Source organism: Balaenoptera physalus (genome assembly GCF_965194825.1).
Source record: "Balaenoptera physalus genome assembly, chromosome: 1".
In the NCBI taxonomy this organism is placed as follows: domain Eukaryota; kingdom Metazoa; phylum Chordata; class Mammalia; order Artiodactyla; family Balaenopteridae; genus Balaenoptera; species Balaenoptera physalus.
In genome coordinates this window covers 146,752,888-146,773,042 of record NC_138882.1, presented here as the reverse complement: position 1 = coordinate 146,773,042, position 20,155 = coordinate 146,752,888, and the positions used below count along the sequence as shown (strand labels likewise).

Genomic DNA, 20,155 nt, shown 5'->3' with positions numbered 1-20,155 from the left:
TTTCTCTGCTCTTTCTGACATGATGTCAACTTGTATGTGTTTCTAGGAAGTCTGAACAATTAGACGTGATAATGGAAGAAAAAAAAATAGACTTAGGGTCTCCACTATACTATTTTCTTAGGAAACCTACAGGGAAATCTAATGGTGTGTTTTACTGTTTACCTGTAGGTGACATTCTCCAGATGTCTTTACATGTCATGGAGTGCCTGTGACAGAACATCAATCACTAGGGAGAGGAAAGAACAACTATATGGAGAACAGTCAATCTGAACCTCTGCCTTACAAGTGTCGTCTTGCGGACAGATCAGGAAATTCCTTACAAGCAATCTATAGTAAGTCCAGAGAAACATAAATAGGCTCTGGACTTGTCTTCTTAACAACTAGGTCAATATTTTGTCTAAGGAAATGTAATTGTGTCAGGACACACCCCAAATGAGAAGTCACAGGCTTTCACAGGCAGGGCGAGAGGTTCCACTCCTATCCTGCCTCACTCCAGGCTTTTGATGTGAAGTTAGATAGAAGGGTCTGAGAGGAGGACCTGGAAAATCGTCCTAGATATAATATAAGCGATCCTTGATTTTGTACTGAGGAGATTTTTACCTGTATCGAAGTCATACATGAAGAAGCTAACAAACAACTGAGAATAGAGTTTGTTCTTTTTCTTTTGATAGCTTAGTTTTTAGATGCCGAGAGTGTGGAAGTGGACAGATTTGTAGTCAGACAGATCTAGCTTTGCTCTTTCTAGATGAGAGACATTGAGTATATCATTTAACCTCTCCAAGCCTAATTCTCATCGTAAAATGAAAATACAGGCATACCTTGTTTTATTGTGCTTCACTTTATTGCACTTCACAGATATTGTGTTTTTTACAAATTTTTTACAAAGTCACAGTTTCCCAACAGCATTATTTTTTAAGTAAGGTATGTACAATGTTTTTTAGATATAATGCTATTGCACACTTAATAGACTACAGTATAGTATAAACATAACTTTTATATGCACTGGGAAGCCAAAATATTTGCGACTCACTTGATTGCGATATTCGCTTTCTTTCAGTGGTCTGGAACCGAACCCACAGGATCTCTGAGGTATGCCTACAATAAAACCTACTTCACAGGGTTGTGTAATACATGGGCACAGCTCATAGTAGAAACTCAATAAAAGGTAGTTTATTTCCCTTTAATTCTAAGAAATGATTTATTTGATTTAATGTCTTATAAGAAAAATGTCTGTCTTAGAAATATAACCTCAACAACACTGGACTTCACCAGCGTGGGAGTACTAATAATACATAAATACTAATACATTTTTAAAACTTATTTCCACATTTAACTAATACAGTAATTTCTGGGTATCACTAGGGATGTGTCTTGTGCTTCTCTCATCTTCATTCAGCCCTTTGTCGATGTCTGCTGCCCAGGAAGATCAACTTGGGGGCCGCGCCTCGGCCCTGCATGTCCTGGTGATCCTCAGTGAGAATACGGTGGTTGTCTTCTCTGAGAACCCTAGAGATACCCAAACTAATACCGTCAAGAGGCCAAGATGACATGACTTCCTGTTAAGACTTCAATGCAACACAAGCACACTATGCAGAAGATGATCCTCTCTCCCCTTTTCTCCCTTGGCCACTTGGACCACAAACAGCACTACTTGTGCCTCCCTATGAAAAAAGCTTCTTCAGCTTCTTCTTAATCCCTCATCGGCCATAAGCAAGGACCAGGAATCTCTCTATCTCAAGGTCCCCTATTCCATATAATCCCACGCTAATGCAAACCAATTTCTGCATATTTCAGACTGTCAGTTTCCCAGTTCATCATAACCACCCGGACTCTGAAATTCAGTTTAGGCTCAGCTGGAACCCTCTCGACAGTAACAATTACTGCACATTCTGATATTCTGATTTTTCATCCACTAGAGTTCTGCCTTCCAAATCAAAAGTATACAACAGAGTAAAATGTGTAATATAAATTTATTCTGTGACATTTTCCTCATTGAAGATATTTTAAAATAGATTAAAATATATCAATATTTTATGAAAATACCTAGTATAAGGATTTAGATAATACCTGTAATATACATGATTTGACCCTGAGTACCCTTTTTTTTCATTTCAAACAATATTTTTAAAAAAGTAACATGAAAATGTAAGGATTACTGCATTCTTCATATATCTGGTGTCTCATAAATTTTAATTCAACTGCCAGTTCTTTTCTCAACTATACACGTTAATGGTATTTGCTTCTCGTTTTGAATGGGAAGAGTGTCCATTTTCGGTTTAACAGTGATATTTAGGTCTTCTTTCTCTGCTTCTTCAAGAAAATTCTTCATGCTGAGTTTGAACAGTAATCGAGGGTCTGGTCCAGAAAGTGGTGGGCAATTACAGGTCTCTCTAATTTTAAGTGCCTATAAAGAAAGAATACAACACAAAATATATACACATATATAAATTAATTAAGGTTATTCCAGTAATTCCTAATATGCTCTATGTAAAACAATGAAATATAAGAATACATTCTGTATTTCTGCAATAAAAGGTATCTTAATTACAACATATGAAAGAGAACCATATACAAATTCATAGTAAATAGTTATATTTACATGATTTGTTCATATAATATCTTCAAAAAACAACTGTATTTGCAATGACTGCCCACTGTCCTGTTGGGGATAAATAAGCCTTCTTGGAAGTATCTCTATGATTTGTCAAACTCGAGCCAATCCTGAGAACATTATTCAGATTAGAGAATATCTGAAGACGCAGAGAGCTTTTTTTCAAGAGAAAGAAAACAACAGAAAATAGATGTGAACCTACTGAAAGAAGATATACATGACTGGGACAGTCTGGGGTGGAAATGATGCTAATAACCTAGAAAAGTAAGCAAATCAAAATCATGACAACTTTTAACTCCAGGAAAAATAAAATGATGCCGGGAAAAGAAAAGTAAGCACAGTATACGACACATGGTTCAGCTGTGATTAGTGTTTACAGTTTTTAAAAACTGCATCTTTATCTAACCAAAATCACAACTTAACCATATTGGGAAGGGGGAGAGTGTGTGTATGCACAGGGTGTGACAGTGGTAAGGGAGAACTTAATTCTCATCCTCTATGGGGGAAAAGAAATAGATAATACCTAAAACCGAAAAGTTAGGAAGTAGCGATATAAGCACGTTATACAGATAAGGTGGGAAATACCGAAAGAATCATTTAATAGAGTTGCAAATGGTTACCCTTGAAACTGAAGGCAGGATAGGGAGACTGCCGCTTTAAGTACTAGCCTTAGAGAACTATGTGCTTCTTCAAAGCGGGTACATGAATGACTTTAAGACATGAAAACTAAAACAGCAATCTTTTTAAGGGAAAAAAGTCTTAATACCTAAGGGGTTTTAAAAGAAAGATGTTTAAGGGGAAAAGCTAGTTTAGGTTTTTACTACTTCTAAATGTTTGATAGTGATGTATGTTAAGGGAAGAAAAGCAGGGGAGGGGAGAGTCAGTGCTTGGGGAGTAGGAAAGTTTTAAAAATATAAGTTGTCACTGATAAAATAATGACTTGGAGCAGTGGGGAGAAGACCTAAAGGACAAGGACCTGAGGGAAGAGGTCGCATGGGTACCTAGAAGGAGAGAATTCCAAGAAGCAGTAGTGAGTGCCAGAACCTGAGAAGGGAGCATGGCTGGAGCGCTGTGGAGCAGCGAGGAAGCCAGGGCAGCTGCAGCAGAGGCGGGAAGGAGGCAGGTGCAGACTGCGGGATCTCACAGGTCAGGCTACGGATTTTAGGTTTTCCTCTGAGTGGTCCTGCTCCTGATATTTGTGGGGTCCATGGCAAGAATGCAAATGGAGGCTCAGATACCATATATTTAAACATCTAAAATGACTACATAAAAAAATGTTTTATTCTACTTTGAGGAACAGACAATCAAAATGACTCTGACAGGGACGTTCCTGGTGGTCCAGTGGTTGAGAATCCGCGTTCCAATGCAGGGGACGTGGGTTCGATCCCTGATTGGGGAACTAAGATTCCACATGCCTCGGGGTCAACTAAGCCCGCACACTGCAACTACAGAGCCCACACCCCACCTAGAGAGAAGCCCGCGCGCCACAACAAAAGATTCCGTGTGCTGCAACTAAGACCCATTGCAGCCAGAAATAAATAAATAAATAAATAAATTAATTAATTAATTAATATTAAAAAAAAAAAGTAGCTGTACCTTTTTAAAAAAAATGACTCTGACAGCCAAGTACAAAATTAGAATTCTTTAATTTCACATGTAAGGTTGCAGGGAGCCTACCCCAGCTGCTGCCACTGGCCTGCTGTCCACTCCCTTCTCCTCCCACCCCTGGCCTACCTGGCACAGTGAGGGACCTTGTGTGCGTGCGTCCAAAGGAAGAGGTCCATGCAGGCCCTGAAAGCGGGTTCCAAAGTGTTTGGGCGAGGAATTCCACTATCCCAAATACCAGAGTGCCATGTGGTGAGGGCACAGGTTCTTAAAAGGGACTACTCCCTTAGCTCCCATGGGAGAGGGGGGCATGCAACCAGAGGCAAGCCAGAAAAGGGTCTTTTTTAATGGTCGAGGCCAGGGCAAGAGCTTGGGTCTAGGAGACCTTTGACCCTGAATGAGGCTATAAGTTACCAAAATAAACTGAAGAGGAAAAAGCATTAAAGTGAAATTCTTTGGTGATAGGGGCCTTGTCTGAAGTTTCTTTGTATCTCACAATACAGTAGATTTAATATGTATTGAGTGTTAAATAAATGTTTGTTAAAGTAAACTGAACTGAAAAAAGGAAGAAAATGTTTCCCAACTATAGCACTAAAGTAAAAAGAAATTCAGACCCTCAGCTACATGGTGACCTACTGTCCAAACAAGGATACCTTTGGGAGTGAAAGGAAATGCTATTAAAATAAGATTTACACTGAGACATCAGGCATAAACTGAGACTGTCCTGTCAAAACTGGGACGTACAGTCTACTCTTGCTTTAACTCCTTTACAACCATGTTGATGTTCTTTTCCGAGTGAGAAGCCAACCTGTCACGGCTGCTACATCACATGCCTAAGGCCTTCACTGGTATCAGTAAAGGGCCAAGTGTGGAGTTCAGCAGGTAGTGGCTGGCACAGCTGAATTTAGCAATGAGAGATGCAAAGCAGCAAACAAAGAGAAGAGAGTGCCATCTCCTACCATCTTTTATATTCAGTAAAAGCTCTTCCCTTTCCCTTAAATTATTCAGTACTTTTACATTCAACAAATATTTAGAACATCACACTGAGCAAGGCGCTAGGTACACACTGGTCAGAGCGAATAGTCATGGTCCCTGCCCTCATGCAATTTACTTTGCATTCCCCCACGACTGGGCATTTGCATTGTTTCCATAGTTTTGTTTTATGTGGCTTTTATAAATTACCCTGCTATGAAAACCTTCGTTTAAAAAAAAGATGTTATTTTTTAACCTCCATTTGGGTTTACTTGAGGGAGACCCCCTAAAATAGAATGATCTAATCAAAGAGTAAGAATAGAGTATAATTTTTGTTATGTAGGACCAGACTGCTTTCACCAGAAAGGCTTTACCACCTTATAATGTCATCCGCATACATACACACCTGAGTTATTCATAATCAACAGAACCTAAGATTTTATGATTTCTATCTAGATAACCACATAATTTCAAACCTCAGAATCCTTAGAAATCATCAGTTAAATTTTACAGAGAAGAAAATTGAGCCCTAGAGAGGTTAAGTGACTGGCAGGAAACAAAAAACTGCTTAGCGTTTGTTTATTCACTTGTAATTGCCAAAATTGGAAGCAACCAGGATGTCCTTTAGTAGGTTACTGCATAACCTGTGATGCAAGCAGACAATGAAATATTATTCGGCACTAATAAGATATAGTGCTGGCTATTTTTATGGCTTTTATCAAGCCATAAAAAGACATGGAAGAACCTTAAATGCATGTTTTTAAGTGAAAAAAAAAAAGCTAATCTGCAAAGGCTACATAGTGTATGATCCTAGTTACATACATGACATTCTGGAAAAGGCAAAACTATGGAGACACTAAAAAGATCCATGGTTGTCAGGGGCTGGGGGAAGACGGAGGAACAGACAGAGCAGAGAGCATTTTTAGGGCAATGAAACTACTCTATGTGGTACTATAATGATAAACACATGTCATTATACATTTGTCAAAACCCATCGAATGTACAACACTAAGCGTGAACCCTAATGTAAACTATGGACTTTGGGCCATAATAATGGGGCAATGTAGGCTCGCCTACTGTAACAAATGTAGCACTCTGGTGCAGGATTTTGATGGTGGGGGGAGCCTGTTTCCATATGGAAGCAAGAGGTAGATGGGAAATCTCTACCTTTCACTCAATTTTGCTATGAACCTAAAATTGCTCTTAAAAATAAAGTCTGTTTTGTAAAAAGCTGGCATGGAAGTACTGATAAAAAGGCGTAGAAAAAAGGGATTAGAACCCACTTTTGTTGTTTTTAATACTTTTGCATTACATGTACTAATGTGGTTTTTTTTTTTTTTTGGCATCACATTATATGTTTCTTGAGTACATCTTTTACTGAATAAAATGCACTTTGGAGATGTCTGAGCTACATTTCCTTAATTGCTAGAAAAACTATACATACTTTTATAAAGGTTTTCTGTTACTATTTCTTCATCTGTGAACTGTTTTTCTCCTCTACCTATCAAGCAGAATCCTGTTACAGACCATACATATTTCCATCAAATCTTCATCTGTTTTGCATAGTGAGATTTTATTGCATATGTTGGTAAAATATTCTTTGTTCACTTTCGTTTCCACATTAATTTTATTACATTTTGCTGTGTCAACATCTTTTATTTTTTATAAATTCAAATCTTATTAAATATGCCTTCATCTCTTTTTAAAGTAAGCAATGTTTTCCCACTCTACAGCTAGAATATGCCTTTCTATTTCCTTTGTTTTCTGTGTTTAACTTCATGCACTGCACATAATAGGTACTTAACAAATGCATGCTGAATTTTAAACAAACATTTAGAGAACACAAGCTATGAATAAATGGTTATGATAAATGTCATAAGAAAAACACTCTTAAGAGTTTACAGTCTAAGAGAAAAGAGGAACACACTCTCATAACAAGAATACACAGTTCTAAGAATCCCATGGAAGATCTAGAGATAAATATGGGATTAGCCAGCCTAAAGATTCCAACTAGGAGTAAAAGGAACTAACATTTACTGTTCATTTTCTAGGTACCTTGCACTGTGCCAGGTATTTTACCTGTTATCTAAATTGGTATTATGATATGAACTACTTTTGAAATCTTGGGCTCAGTGTTGAATACTTATCATTAAAGTGTCTTATAAGGGAGGGAGGGAGGGAAGGAGGCAGGACCTTACCCCACAAACATACAAGTACATACATAAAACATCCAGGACTTATTGCTCTCCTAATATTACAGATGAAGAAAGCTGAATGTTAGATTAGGTAGCTACCTCAAAGTTAGCTGAGTGGGTCAGACTAAAACCCCAAACTCCTTAGACCACTGCTATTTTTTCACTACTTCCTATAAGCATCCTTTCCCCATCATGGACTATTAATCTGCTGCATGCTAAATTTCTGAGAGAATGTAACTGTTATTCAACTGCATTGCCCAATTTTTCTATTTTTAACACAACATTTTATTACTTACCTTTCCTATTATTACCATCATGCAATAATTTAATAAATATTCGCTAAGCATCTCAGAAATGGTCTCAGGCACTATGGATATAGCAGTGAAAAGGGGCCTTACCTTCTGGGGGAGGAGACAGATAATAAGTAAACAAGGGAACTTTAGTTAAGTACCCAAAGAAATTAAACAGTAAACTGTGTTACAGAATGACTGCATGGAAGACAGGCTATTGGAGATTGGGGGATCAGGAAAAGCCTCCCTAGGCACATAATGTTTGCATAAAGAGCTGAGGGAAGAATGTTCCAGGCTGAGAAATCGGCAAGTAGAGGGGTTGTAAGGAGGAAAGAGGCTCCACGTGAAATAGCTGGAATCAAGGAAAACCTGGGGAGAGTGGCACGTGAAAAAGCTGGAGAGGCAGGCAGTGGCCAAATTACATGATTTAAAGACCAAGTAAGGAGTTTGGATTTTTATTCAAAGTTAAATGAGAAGCCACTGAAAGCATGGAAATGACATTAAAAAGAGAATTCTGGCTACTGTATTGAAAATACGTTGTTAGGGATTGAGGTGAAAAGTGGAACAAGAAGATTAAAATAGGAGATGGCTGCAGTTAACCTAGGGAAGAGATGATGGTGACTTTCACTAGGGCAGTAGCAATGCTGATGGAGAAGGGAATACATCCCTAATGCCTTGTGGAGGCAGTCGACAAAATCTTCTAGTTGGCAAGATACAGAGAGGAAGGGAAGAGAGAAATTAAAGATGAGTCCTAAATTTCCTCCTCTGTGTTAACAGCGTCTCTTTTATTATGCTACCCATGCATCTGAGGATAATTTACTTGCTCACTGCAAATCATTATTGTTAAGCAGTATTGTATCGTTGGCTGGTTAATGACACCAGTCCATAAATTCTTTTAAAGGTTGTTCTTATCAAGTTGTCAAAACAAAATCTTTTTGCTCACAAAATGATTAACATTTTGCTCATCAAATAATTAACAATGCCCCTTTCTATATTCTGAAACTAGAATTAATTATTCACTGAATATTTGTTCTTTGAACTTTTAAAAAAATTCTCCGAAGTTAATCCCCATCAGGGCTAGGTGTCCTTTTCTTTACTTATTTGTTATGACTCTTTGGGTTTCTAATACAGTTGTTTCTGTTTATTTGATTTAATTATACCTTACCACTTTCCACAAAATTTAATTTGAGGAGGTTCATTCTAGTTATAATTTCTACTTCTAGCTGCATCCACTTTGGCAATACTCACACACACACACACTCACACTCATGCATGCACACACTTTATTTCTGATTTTGACCTGGCCCATTAATTAATAGCCAACTAAAAATAACATTCTTCGAAATATTTTTGGTTCTCCTGTATGTTAATTATTGTAGCTCCTCTCCTGATCATATTTGCATTTCATTCTTTGTCTAACCAACCAATGATTCTCACTTCGACTAAATTATCCAAAGAAACAACTATTGTAATTTTGCTTATTTCTGCTTAATTTTATTAATGGTATTTTCCCTATCTGGGACACATTACTCTATTTCTTTTCTCTTCTTCTGTCTTACTAATATAGACATTTAAATTGATAAAATTTCCTTTACACATCAGTTTGACAGCAACCCATGAAAACATAACTATATCACTGCTCTTATTGTTTATGGATTTCTCTCTTGCCTTATACACAATTTTATTTTAACTTTCACCCATCTTTTAATTTTTGTTATGCTAATTTTAATGTATTGTGTTCTGACAATTTGAACCATAACATTTTTTATATTACATACACATATTTTTTGTCCAAAAAAGTTGTATGACCAATATTGCTATAGATTTATGCACATTTAAGAAGAAAATATACATCTATTTCCAAGCATTTAGTTTCTAATGTCAGTTAAATCTTATTTTTGTACTATTCAACTCATTTTTTTGTTAATTCCTTTACATGATCTGTGGTTTTCTAAGAACAGCAGGGTGCAAGCTATAATCACAATCATATACAAACAAACTAAACTATATATTTTATCTAATTCTTGAGCGTCAGTGAATTCTGTAAAGAGCCCTACTGCCACTGAGCACTTCACTGACATATTGTTTTATGTGTTTCATTTATTAAGGGATCTTCCACCTTAAAAGAAAGAAAAGTTGGTTTGGCTAGATACCATAGCAAAGTGTATTAGTTCCATTGGTTTCTGTTTGGTTGGTTGGTTTTGTTTCTTTCCCCCTTAAACTCTTACAGTTCTCCAAAGTCTGAAAAGTAAGATCCAAAGTCATTCTTACTATTAAGTGGTTTTAAATTTTCTCTTTATACCTTGGCATCTTTAAGAGCCTATCTTTGCAATGACGATTAAACACTTGATAAATTTAACTACCTAGGGATGTTCATGTCAGGCTTCTCATGCGTGATGCTCTGGGATTCTTCTAAAAACCTATCTTGAGAAATGTTATCTAAATCAAAAAATGGATATAGAAACCAAAGTCAAAGAAATAAAGACATGAATGAATCTTTACCACTGTTACATGCAGTTTGGATTTCCTTGTGTCTTCAATATGCTTCCATTGTTTAGACACTTTTTAGCTTTGGATGTTTTAATTTGGTTGTGCTATGTTCCTCTATCTCCAAGCATCAATGAGTCTTCGCTCTGGAGCATCAATTCTTCTCTTTACAACCTCCAATGAAAGTTTTACAAGCTTCTCTGCTGTATTCGCAAGTTTAGCAATTTTTTGAAATGGATGTATCTTACATTTGTAAAGTCATTCTTCTTCTGTCATTTCAATGTAGTTAAATCAGCCTTATCACGCCAGCTTCACGTGGTGCTGCTTCTGTAGTTTTCATCACCTAGGCTGTCCTCTCCAATGAAGTAACATTTTAAAATTAGACTGAGATTTGAGATTTGGTTTTGATTTTTAGATTTTTCTACTCTTTGAAGCTTATCTTACTGGGGGAAAATGGGCATTTCAGGGGCTTTGTTTTTTTGTCGTTATTGTTGGATTTAGTTTAGATGAGGGTCTTTGTGGTGGTATTAGTTAAGGACACTCAGACACTACCTAGTCTTTTAAATACAATTACCTATGATCAACTTTCCTTTCTTGCCAACTCTTATGCACTCATCAACATTCTGATTTTTTAAAAAAATCTGTCTTACCTACATCTTAAATCTACTCTTGAGTAGGAGAAAAATGTGGCTGCAACATCTTTTATTCCGTTAGAGTTGACTTGGCTGGTCTGAGTTCCTTCTTCACTGTTCTATATAGATTCCTCCTGAAGACACACATTTAGCTAAGCCTTTTGAGACAGAGGAGGATGATATTTCCTCAATCAAAAACACTTCTCAGGTTGCTAAAGGACTGGATCTTTTGCAGAGTGCCAAATCAGCACTCCACAATCACTTGCTGGCCATAAGGGGGAAAACCACATTTCCAAAGGAGGGGTTAAGGCCATCACCATCCAACCCCCCTGATCAAATGTGACATCACTAAACATGGAGCAGCCAGATTAAGAGAATCCTGATGTGAAGCAATATGAAGCACAGTTGCACAACCTATAAAATATTCTTGCCAAAAACGTAACTTCCATTTATAGGTATACAGAGAAACAAGTTGGTCAAAATCACAAAGAAGCAATCAGATAAATCTAGAATGTGGGACTAGATTTATTCAACATGTCAACATGTTTAAAAACAAACAAAACAGAGGGGAGGGGCACTGTTCTAAAGTCAGACTTAAGGGACATAGCAACCAGATGCAGTGTATGGATCTTGACGGATTATGATTTGAACAACACAATCAGAAAACTATATTCTGAGACAGAGAAATTTGAATATGCACAGGATACTTAATTTTGTTGAGGAGAATTACTTAATTTTCTTAGCTATGATAATGGTGTGATTATGAAAGAAAATGATACTACTTTCTAAAATACATACTGAAGTAATTAGGAGGGAAAGCCCTCATGTCTAGGATTTGCATTAAAATACTTCTGGGGAAAGAAATAAGAGAAGAGGCAGATGAAGCAAGTGTATAAAAAGGTTGATACTACTGAATGTAAGTGAAAAATGGGGGTTTATTAAATTATTCAAATTATTCTCTATCTTTACATATGTTTTTAAATTTTTATCATCAAAAGGTAAACTAAAAAATTTTTCTTTAGAACAAAACTTTTTCCTCTCTAGCTTCCCTTTTCCTCTGTCATTTTTGCATTTCTATAACTTCATTCTTGATTTTACATCTGTATCTTTAGTTCTAAATTGCTCATAAGAGGTTTAAATGTTTCTTCTGAAAAATGAAAGCAGTCTCTTTACACCCTCTCAACCTCCAACTCTTTCCCTTGATTTCTGAAGGTTAAGCATATACTTTTCAAAAGATCTGAAATTTTAGCATCAATAATCGCAATGCAAAAGCGCACTAGAAACAAATTTAACAGAAAATAATGAGAATAGTAGGTTACCACTTTAAGAGACAGAAACTACAAGGATAATGTCTATGTGGCTACTTAAAAATAACAAAACAAAACTTCTGTTTATATATTAGTCTGACAGGATGATTTGATTTGGTATCAACTTGAAAGGCTAATGGAAGACAACAGGAAATAAAAACAGAGAAAACTGTGAAAGAATTCGAAATGGGCATTAAAAGATCATTTGGTATCCTGTCAAATGCATCCTTTGGTATTATCCCAGCCTTTCATGGCTTTAGAGTGATTTTACCACTCTGTAAGTTGTAGAAAACTTAAAACAATGTAAATGATACTTGTCCACAGAAAAGGAAATGAACTATGTCTGGTGAAATGCAACTGATTATCGCCTTATGAATGCGTCAGTTTTGCACCTACTTGTACAGTCATCTGAACTAGTTGTAAGATATTACTGGCTCCCTCATTAATAATAAGTTAAATAAAATCTCAGATGTGGTTCATTTTATATTTGTGTAAGTCATAATTTTACCTTTAAAATTTTTTTTCCTCTGACTCATTTCCTTTCATAAACTGCAATGGAAATTGGAGTCTGACTAATTTTGTAAGTGGTCTAATTAAGTATAAATAACTAAAACTTTGAAGTAAATAGATATAAAAAATTAGGAGGGAGATGCAAGAGGGAAGAGAGATGGGAACATATGTATATGTATAACTGATTCACTTTGTTTTAAAGCAGAAACTAACACACCATTGTAAAGCAATTATACTTCAATAAAGATGTTAAAAAAAAAAAAGAAAAAAAAATTAAAAATTAAGGCCACCTTGACACAGGTCAATTATCCTTTGGAATGATAAAATAATATGGAAAAGTTTTCAAATAAAATTTTATGATCAACCACTCCTAACATATGAGAATCAGGTATTAAGAAATGGCTGTATTTATTCCCAGTAATAATAGACATATTTATAAAACAACTGCTGGTACATGTCAGGATTCTTCTAGGTACTATATATCAAGTAAAACAGCAATTATTTATGCATAAAAATATAAACTATAATAATTAAGTTCAAAAAAGGAAAAAAAAACAGGAAAAAAAATTAAAGCCAAAGAAGCCTCATAATTAGATTAAAAGCTTCCTTTGAAAATAGAAACCAAGACATTTCAAGGAAAAAAAAAAATCACCTAAATTTTTAAACATATTTTTCTAAAAATATCATTACTTTTCTCCCCTTTCCCTATAAAAGCAATTTTTTTTCTAATAGCCCATTCATTTCAGCCTCAAGTAGATACACATCACATGCACCATAATATTTTTTTAAGGTTTTAGACAATGTTACTGTCAGGCTTCCTGGCTTTATATGATTCAGAGGCCAATTCAATTACAGTAGCTGCTATGATATTTGCCTTTTCCTCAACACTCTTCTTGTCAGACAAAATGAAATTCTGCAAGGTGAACAGCGTATGTTTGTGTACATTGGCCAACAACGACATTTCACTTCAATGTTAAACACACTCATATTTTCTACTTATGAGATGTATAATATTAATGATTTATGCATTTACTTTGTCCAATTATAAATGTGTAAGAATGATTTACACATGAGTTAAAATCCCCAGCTTCCTGAAAGTTTAAAGAATTTGAAATAAAATGAGATTAAAATGAATGCATTTGTAGTCTGCCACTGAGTCTCATGTCTAAAAATTAAATGTAGTAACTTTGAAACTCAAGATTTAAAACACAGTTTACAAATAAAGCTGACATTGAAAGTTCTAAGAACGTTAAAAAATAAATCCTATTCAAAATTATGATTACAATAACATAACCCCAGACAACCAGTAAGTCCAAATTAATCGTTTTTCCTACATATTCTATTATTCTCCATCCCCTTCCCCCTCACCAAGGAAAGGATGGCATAGAGTTGGTGAGAGAAGAAATAATACAAAATTCAGTATAAATGCTTTCAGTTGTAAGATAAATCTTTCAAGTAAATTTCTACCCTGGGTTATCATACAGTTTCTCTTATTCACACCTATTCATACTGTATAACGATACTTACAGAAGGAAAATTAAATAAGGTCTTTCGAGGACAATGTATGGTATATATATATAAATTTAAAATCTGAACATTGTAAACATAATTTCAAAACTGTCATACTATTAAACATCAACAGGTTGATATAACATCTGTTCTTCAGTTTTTCTCCCAAGTTGTTATGGCAACCGAATATGTGGAACATGTGTTTCCTAAATTTAACTGATTATTTCAAGTAAATAAAATTATAACATATCATATTATTAACTACAAATAATATTATTCCTATAATCCTATATTTATCCTTTTCAAATGCTAGTGGATCACAGGATTATATTTAACTAGGCATTTACACATGCTTTATCTCAGAATTCACATTTAAAAAAAAAAACAAGGGCATTTTTTTTTTTAATTTCGGGGCATTTTCTTGATTTAGAAACAAAACAAGAAAGGAACTAGTCTATTTTCTGAACAATATACTATACTAAAATATTCCAAAATTATATGATTGTACTGCTTTGTAGGAGCCGTAGATCATATTCTTTTCAAACATAATTCAGATCCTGTTACTCCTCTCATCCTCAGCTCAAAACCCTCCAGTGGTGTTCCATCTCTGAGCAAAAGCCAGTCTTTTTTTTTTTTTTTTTTTTTTTGCGGGGCTGTAGAGCCTGCACCCTCCACCTTCCCTTGCTTACTACATCCAATTACACTGAATTCCTTGCTGGTCCTCAAATACCAGGCTCACTACTGCCTCAGGGACTTGTACTTACTATTCCCTCTGCCTGCAAGGTTCTTCCTCCTAGGAAGCTACACGGCTCACTCTTTCACTTATTTCAAGTCTTCATTCAAATACCATCTTCCCAGTGAAACCTCCTCTGACCCAACCCCATTTCTTTTTTCCTTTTTTTAACATCTTTATTGGAGTATAATTGCTTTACAATGGTGTGTTAGTTTCTGCTGTATAACAAAGTGAATCAGCTATATGTATACATATATCCCCATATCTCCTCTCTCTTGTGTCTCCCTCCCACCCTCCCTATCCCACCCCTCTAGGTGGACACAAAGCACCGAGCTGATCTCCCTGTGCTATGCAGCCACTTCCCACTAGCTATCTACTTTATATTTGGTAGTGTATATATGTCCATGCCACTCTCTCACTTTGTCCCAGCTTACCCTTCCCCCTCCCCATGTCCTCAAGTCCATTCTCTACGTCTGCATTTTTATTCCTGTCTTGCCCCTATGTTCTTCAGAACCTTTTTTTTGTTTTTAGATTCCATATATATGTGTTAGCATATGGTATTTGTTTTTCTCTTTCTGACTTACTTCACTCTGTATGACGGACTCTAACTCCATCCACCTCACTACAAATAACTCAATTTCATTTCTTTTTATGGCTGAGTAATATTCCACTGCATATATGTGCCACATCTTCTTTATCCATTCATCTGTCGATGGACACCTAGGTTGCTTCCATGTCCTGGCTATTGTAAATAGTGCTGCAATGAACATTGTGGTACATGACTCTTTTTGAATTATGGTTTTCTCAGGGTATATGCCCAATAGTGGGATTGCTGGGTTGTATGGTAGTTCTATTTTTAGTTTTTTAAGGAACCTCCATACTGTTCTCCATAGTGGCTGTATTAATTTACATTCCTACCAACAGTGCAAGAGGGTTCCCTTTTCTCCACACCCTCTCCAGCATTTATTGTTTGTAGATTTTTTGATGATGGCCATTCTGACCGGTGTGAGGTGATACCTCATTGTAGTTTTGATTTGCATTTCTCTAATGATTAGTGATGTTGAGCATCCTTTCATGTGTTTGTTGGCAATCTGTGTATCTTCCTTGGAGAAATGTCTAGTTAGGTTCTCTGCCCATTTTTGGATTGGGTTGTCTGTTTTTTGGATATTGAGCTGCATGAGCTGCTTGTATATTTTGGAGATTAATCCTTTGTCAGTTGCTTCATTTGCAAATATTTTCTCCCATTCTGAGGGTTGTCTTTTTGTCTTGTTTATGGTTTCCTTTGTTGTGCAAAAGTTTTTAAGTTTCATTAGGTCCCATTTGTTTATTTTTGTTTTTATTTCCATTTCTCTAGGAGCTGGGTCAAAAAGGATCTTGCTGTGATTTATGTCACAGAGTGTTCTGCCTATGTTTTCCTCTAAGAGTTTTATAGTGTCTAGCCTTACATTTAGGTCTTTAATGCATTTTGAGTTTATTCTTGTGTAAGGTGTTAGGGAGTGTCCTAATTTGATTCTTTTACATGTAGCTGTCCAGTTTTCCCAGCACCACTTATTGAAGAGGCTGTCTTTTCTCCACTGTATATTCTTGCCTCCTTTATCAAAGATAAGGTGACCATATGTGCAAGGGTTTATCTCTGGGCTTTTTATCCTGTTCCATTGATCTATATTTCTGTTTTTGTGCCAGTATCATACTGTCTTGATTACTGTAGCTCTGTAGTATAGTCTGAAGTCACGGAGCCTGATTCCTCCAGCTCTGTTTTTCCCAACCCCATTTCAAACAGCTATTCCAGCACCATGACCACCTCTGCTCACACATTACCTATCTTCTATGGAATGTACTGTGTCCTCCCCAAATTCATATGTTGAAGCCCTAATTCCCAATGTGATAGTATTTAGAGATGGGGCCTTTGGGAAGTAATGTTTAGATGAGGTCATGAGGGTGTGGCCCTCATGATGGAAGAGTGCCCTTATAAAAAGAAAAGACACTAGTGCAATCACTGTCTCCACCAAGTGGGACACGGGGAGAAGGCAGCTAGCTGTCTGAAAGCCACGAAGAGAGACCTCACCAGAAACCAAATCAGCCATAACCTTATTATTGGACTTCCAGCCCTCAGAATGAGAAAAAGTGAATTTCTGTTGCTTAAGCCAGAACCCTGACCTTGTACTTCTAGCCTTCAAGCCTGTGAAGAAATGAATTTCTGTTGCTTAAGCTACCCAGTCTATGGTATTTTGTTATGGCAGCCCAAGATAATACAGTATTCCTCCCTCTTTATTTTCCTCCCTAACACTTATTACTGACTAACATATATATTGGTGATTTATTCTGTACATTACTAATTTATTCTATTCATTGTCTGTCACCCTTTACTACAGAATAAGCTTCCTGAAGGCAGGGTTTTTTGTCTATTTTGTCACTGAACCTACAATTCCTAAAATCTGGCACATAACAAGTAATCAATAAATATTTGTTGAATGCATAAAATACAGATTTAAAACATCTTAAATGTTGATATGGTATGGTAAGAAATAATACACTTCTGTGAAGATATTCCAGGAAAACATTAAAAAATAAAAATATGCAATCTTTAATAAGTTAAATTAAAAAAAAAATCAAAGTTACCAAGATTTGTATTCTCAGAGGACCAAAGAATCTTTCCTGATTTTCTTGATCTTTTCTCCTCCTATGAACCTCATCTGCTACAGGCTCTGTCTTCCTCTTACCTGTTAAATGTGGAATCCACCTAATACTGCTAACTGTCTAGGATCATTTTCTTTGCTTATTTCCTAAGTGAACTCGCTCTCACTGCTTCAACTATCACCTTTTTTTGGTGACTCTGAAATCCTCATCTCTGGCCTAGACACCTCTGTACTATGGTGCTAGATTCCCAACTGCCTTAGAGGTATACATTACTTCAGGCATGTCAGGAATGTCAAAGGACATGAGCTTTTGGTAGAATATAACATTGTCCTCACCTAAGTAGGAAAAAACCTTAAATAAAATCGAACCCAAAATAGGTAGTCTTTAGTAGTATACAGACTCACATAATTCTATATATTACCTGAGGAATCACTTTCTTCCATTACAGAAATTAGACCTATGATAGTAGGGAATTCCAATCTCTGAATTATGACTATGTGTTCTAATTAACAATATACTCACGCCTTAACTATAAGTTTCACTTCAACCACTGAATTATTCCCAGTATTGTAGTAGAGTTTTATTACTTTCAAATTGAATTTAATCACTTGGGGGGAAAATACAAGAAATTATATGAGTTTTTCAAATTAAGTTTCTGAACTAGCATAGTTTATTTTTAGAAGAAAAATATCTCTCAATTTTTTTCTTTGCCATTGGCTTCCAAATAACATATCAGTTTCTCCAACCATTTTTCTTCATACTCACTAATCGATTCATTATTATTTTAAAGACTTTTCAAAGCACATTTATTACTTCTTTAAAGATCCTTAGTTATCTGATGATGAAATGAAAACTTGGAATTTACGACAGGCATCAGATAAAAGTTGGGTAGAACTTATTATCCATTTGAAGCGAACCATATCTTTTTAGAATTTCCCTAAGCAAAAATAAAAAAGAAAGGAAATTCTAAGAGAAAACCATGTGGTTATTATGGCTTTAGAGATAGGTTAAGCCTCCCAGGGTAGTATGAGGTCCCTGGGTGTTGGATGGCACTAAGAAGACTCTTAGAGTCAGTGCTCTTCAATACAAACCAGTTACTAATGAAACATTTATTGTCCCAGTCCTATGTTGTCTTTTAAGATGAATAATTACTACACATTATATCAAGTAAATTTCACTGCTGTTTCTTGCTCACATATTTTTTCTTCAAATTAAGAGTATAAATGAAATATATTTAGGATAGGTCTCAAGAAGCTATGTCTGGCTGTCCCCAGTGTTCATAAAAGGCACAAAGTATGCTCAAAATATCAACAAATCTTGTCATCATTCCTTTCAAAATAAATCCAAAATCTGACCACTTCTCTCCCTCTCTTCTGCCTCCATAATCTCTTACCAGGATTATTGCAAGAGCCTATTAAATAGTCTTCCTGATTCCATCCTTGCCCCACTACAGCCCACACAGGAGCTCCAGCGATCACTATAAAACACTTGAGTCAGATCAAGTCCCTCCTCTGCTCAAAACCCTCTCTTAGCTTCCCATATCACTTGAAATAAGAGTCAAGTTCTTACAATGGTTTAGACGACCCTTCACCGCCTGGCCCCCGTACACCTCAATCATTCTCCCTTCCCTTACTACATTCAGCCCCAATGTCTTCCTTGCTATTCCCTGAGCACACCAAGCATACTTTCACTTCAGGTCCTGTGATTTGCTGCTTCCTCAGACTAAAAGATTCTCCTTCCACATACCTACAGGACTTGCTCCCCTGCTTCTTTCCAGATTCTGCTTAGTGAGGTCTTCCTTGACAAACGAACAATGACTAGTACATATTCTCTGCTTCCCAGCCTTCTCTCCTACCTTTAACCTGCTTTGTTTTTCTGCAACGTGCTTATCGCTGCTTGACATACTGTATGTATGTTTGTTTGCTTGTTTATTGTTTGCATTACCTAACTAGAATGTTAGCTCCAAGAAAACAGAGACTGTTTTGTTCCTTGCTCATTCCCCAGCAATAGAACACAGAATGGTAGATTAGCAATGAACATGAATAAATATTCATGAATGAATTAATGAATCTTATGGTAGTTTCTTATCCCAAATGAGATGCAGGCTATTCTTCCTTCAAAATGTATACCACTGTATTTCTACTTTTCTTATGATAATTCATATTCTTTACTATATTAAGAATCATTTTGTACTTATCTTAGCATCTGCAAATATCAAGACCATGTATTATTTCTTTTGTATCTTTCTTATAATAGGTAGTCAATGTTTGTTCATCTGAATTTGAAGACATGTTTAAAGATAGTTTTATAATACATCTGTATTTGTTGTGTTATCCTTTAGCAAATAAGCCCCAAACCAATTCTGAAATTGGTAAAGAATATTTTGCTTTTATAACCAACCAGCAAATTTAATGCAAGAGAGACAGAAGAGAGCATGTAGCCTGGCTTAAAAATGTCTGACATTCATTTTGTACCTATGTGGAAAGCACAGAAAACATTCTGAATGATGTTAAATCAAAAGGTTTTTAGAAGATAGTGAATACTACTTGGGAGAAAGCTGCTTCAGCTTGATCCATTAATGAATTCTACAAAAAAAACGAGAAAAAGAAGAGCACATGGCACATGCTTTATTCTATCTTTTAAAAGAAATAACCAGAAAGCAAACTA

General features: G+C 35.9%; 1 protein-coding gene across 6 annotated transcripts in view; it reads right to left on the bottom strand.

The window, feature by feature from the left end:
* Positions 1 to 819: 819 nt before the first annotated feature.
* The window catches only part of OMA1 (OMA1 zinc metallopeptidase), a 91,679-nt gene continuing 72,343 nt past the window's right edge, over positions 820 to 20,155 (bottom strand). For 5 of the 6 annotated variants that reach the window (XM_082419225.1, XM_082419224.1, XM_082419222.1 and 2 more), the window contains one exon: positions 820 to 2,404. In XM_082419225.1, the coding sequence (XP_082275351.1) occupies positions 2,195 to 2,404 (210 nt within the window). In that variant the 3' untranslated portion in view covers positions 820 to 2,194. Of the gene's footprint in view, positions 2,405 to 11,299; positions 20,074 to 20,155 lie in introns of those variants that run through there. The other variant, XM_082419226.1, reaches the window with a different exon arrangement.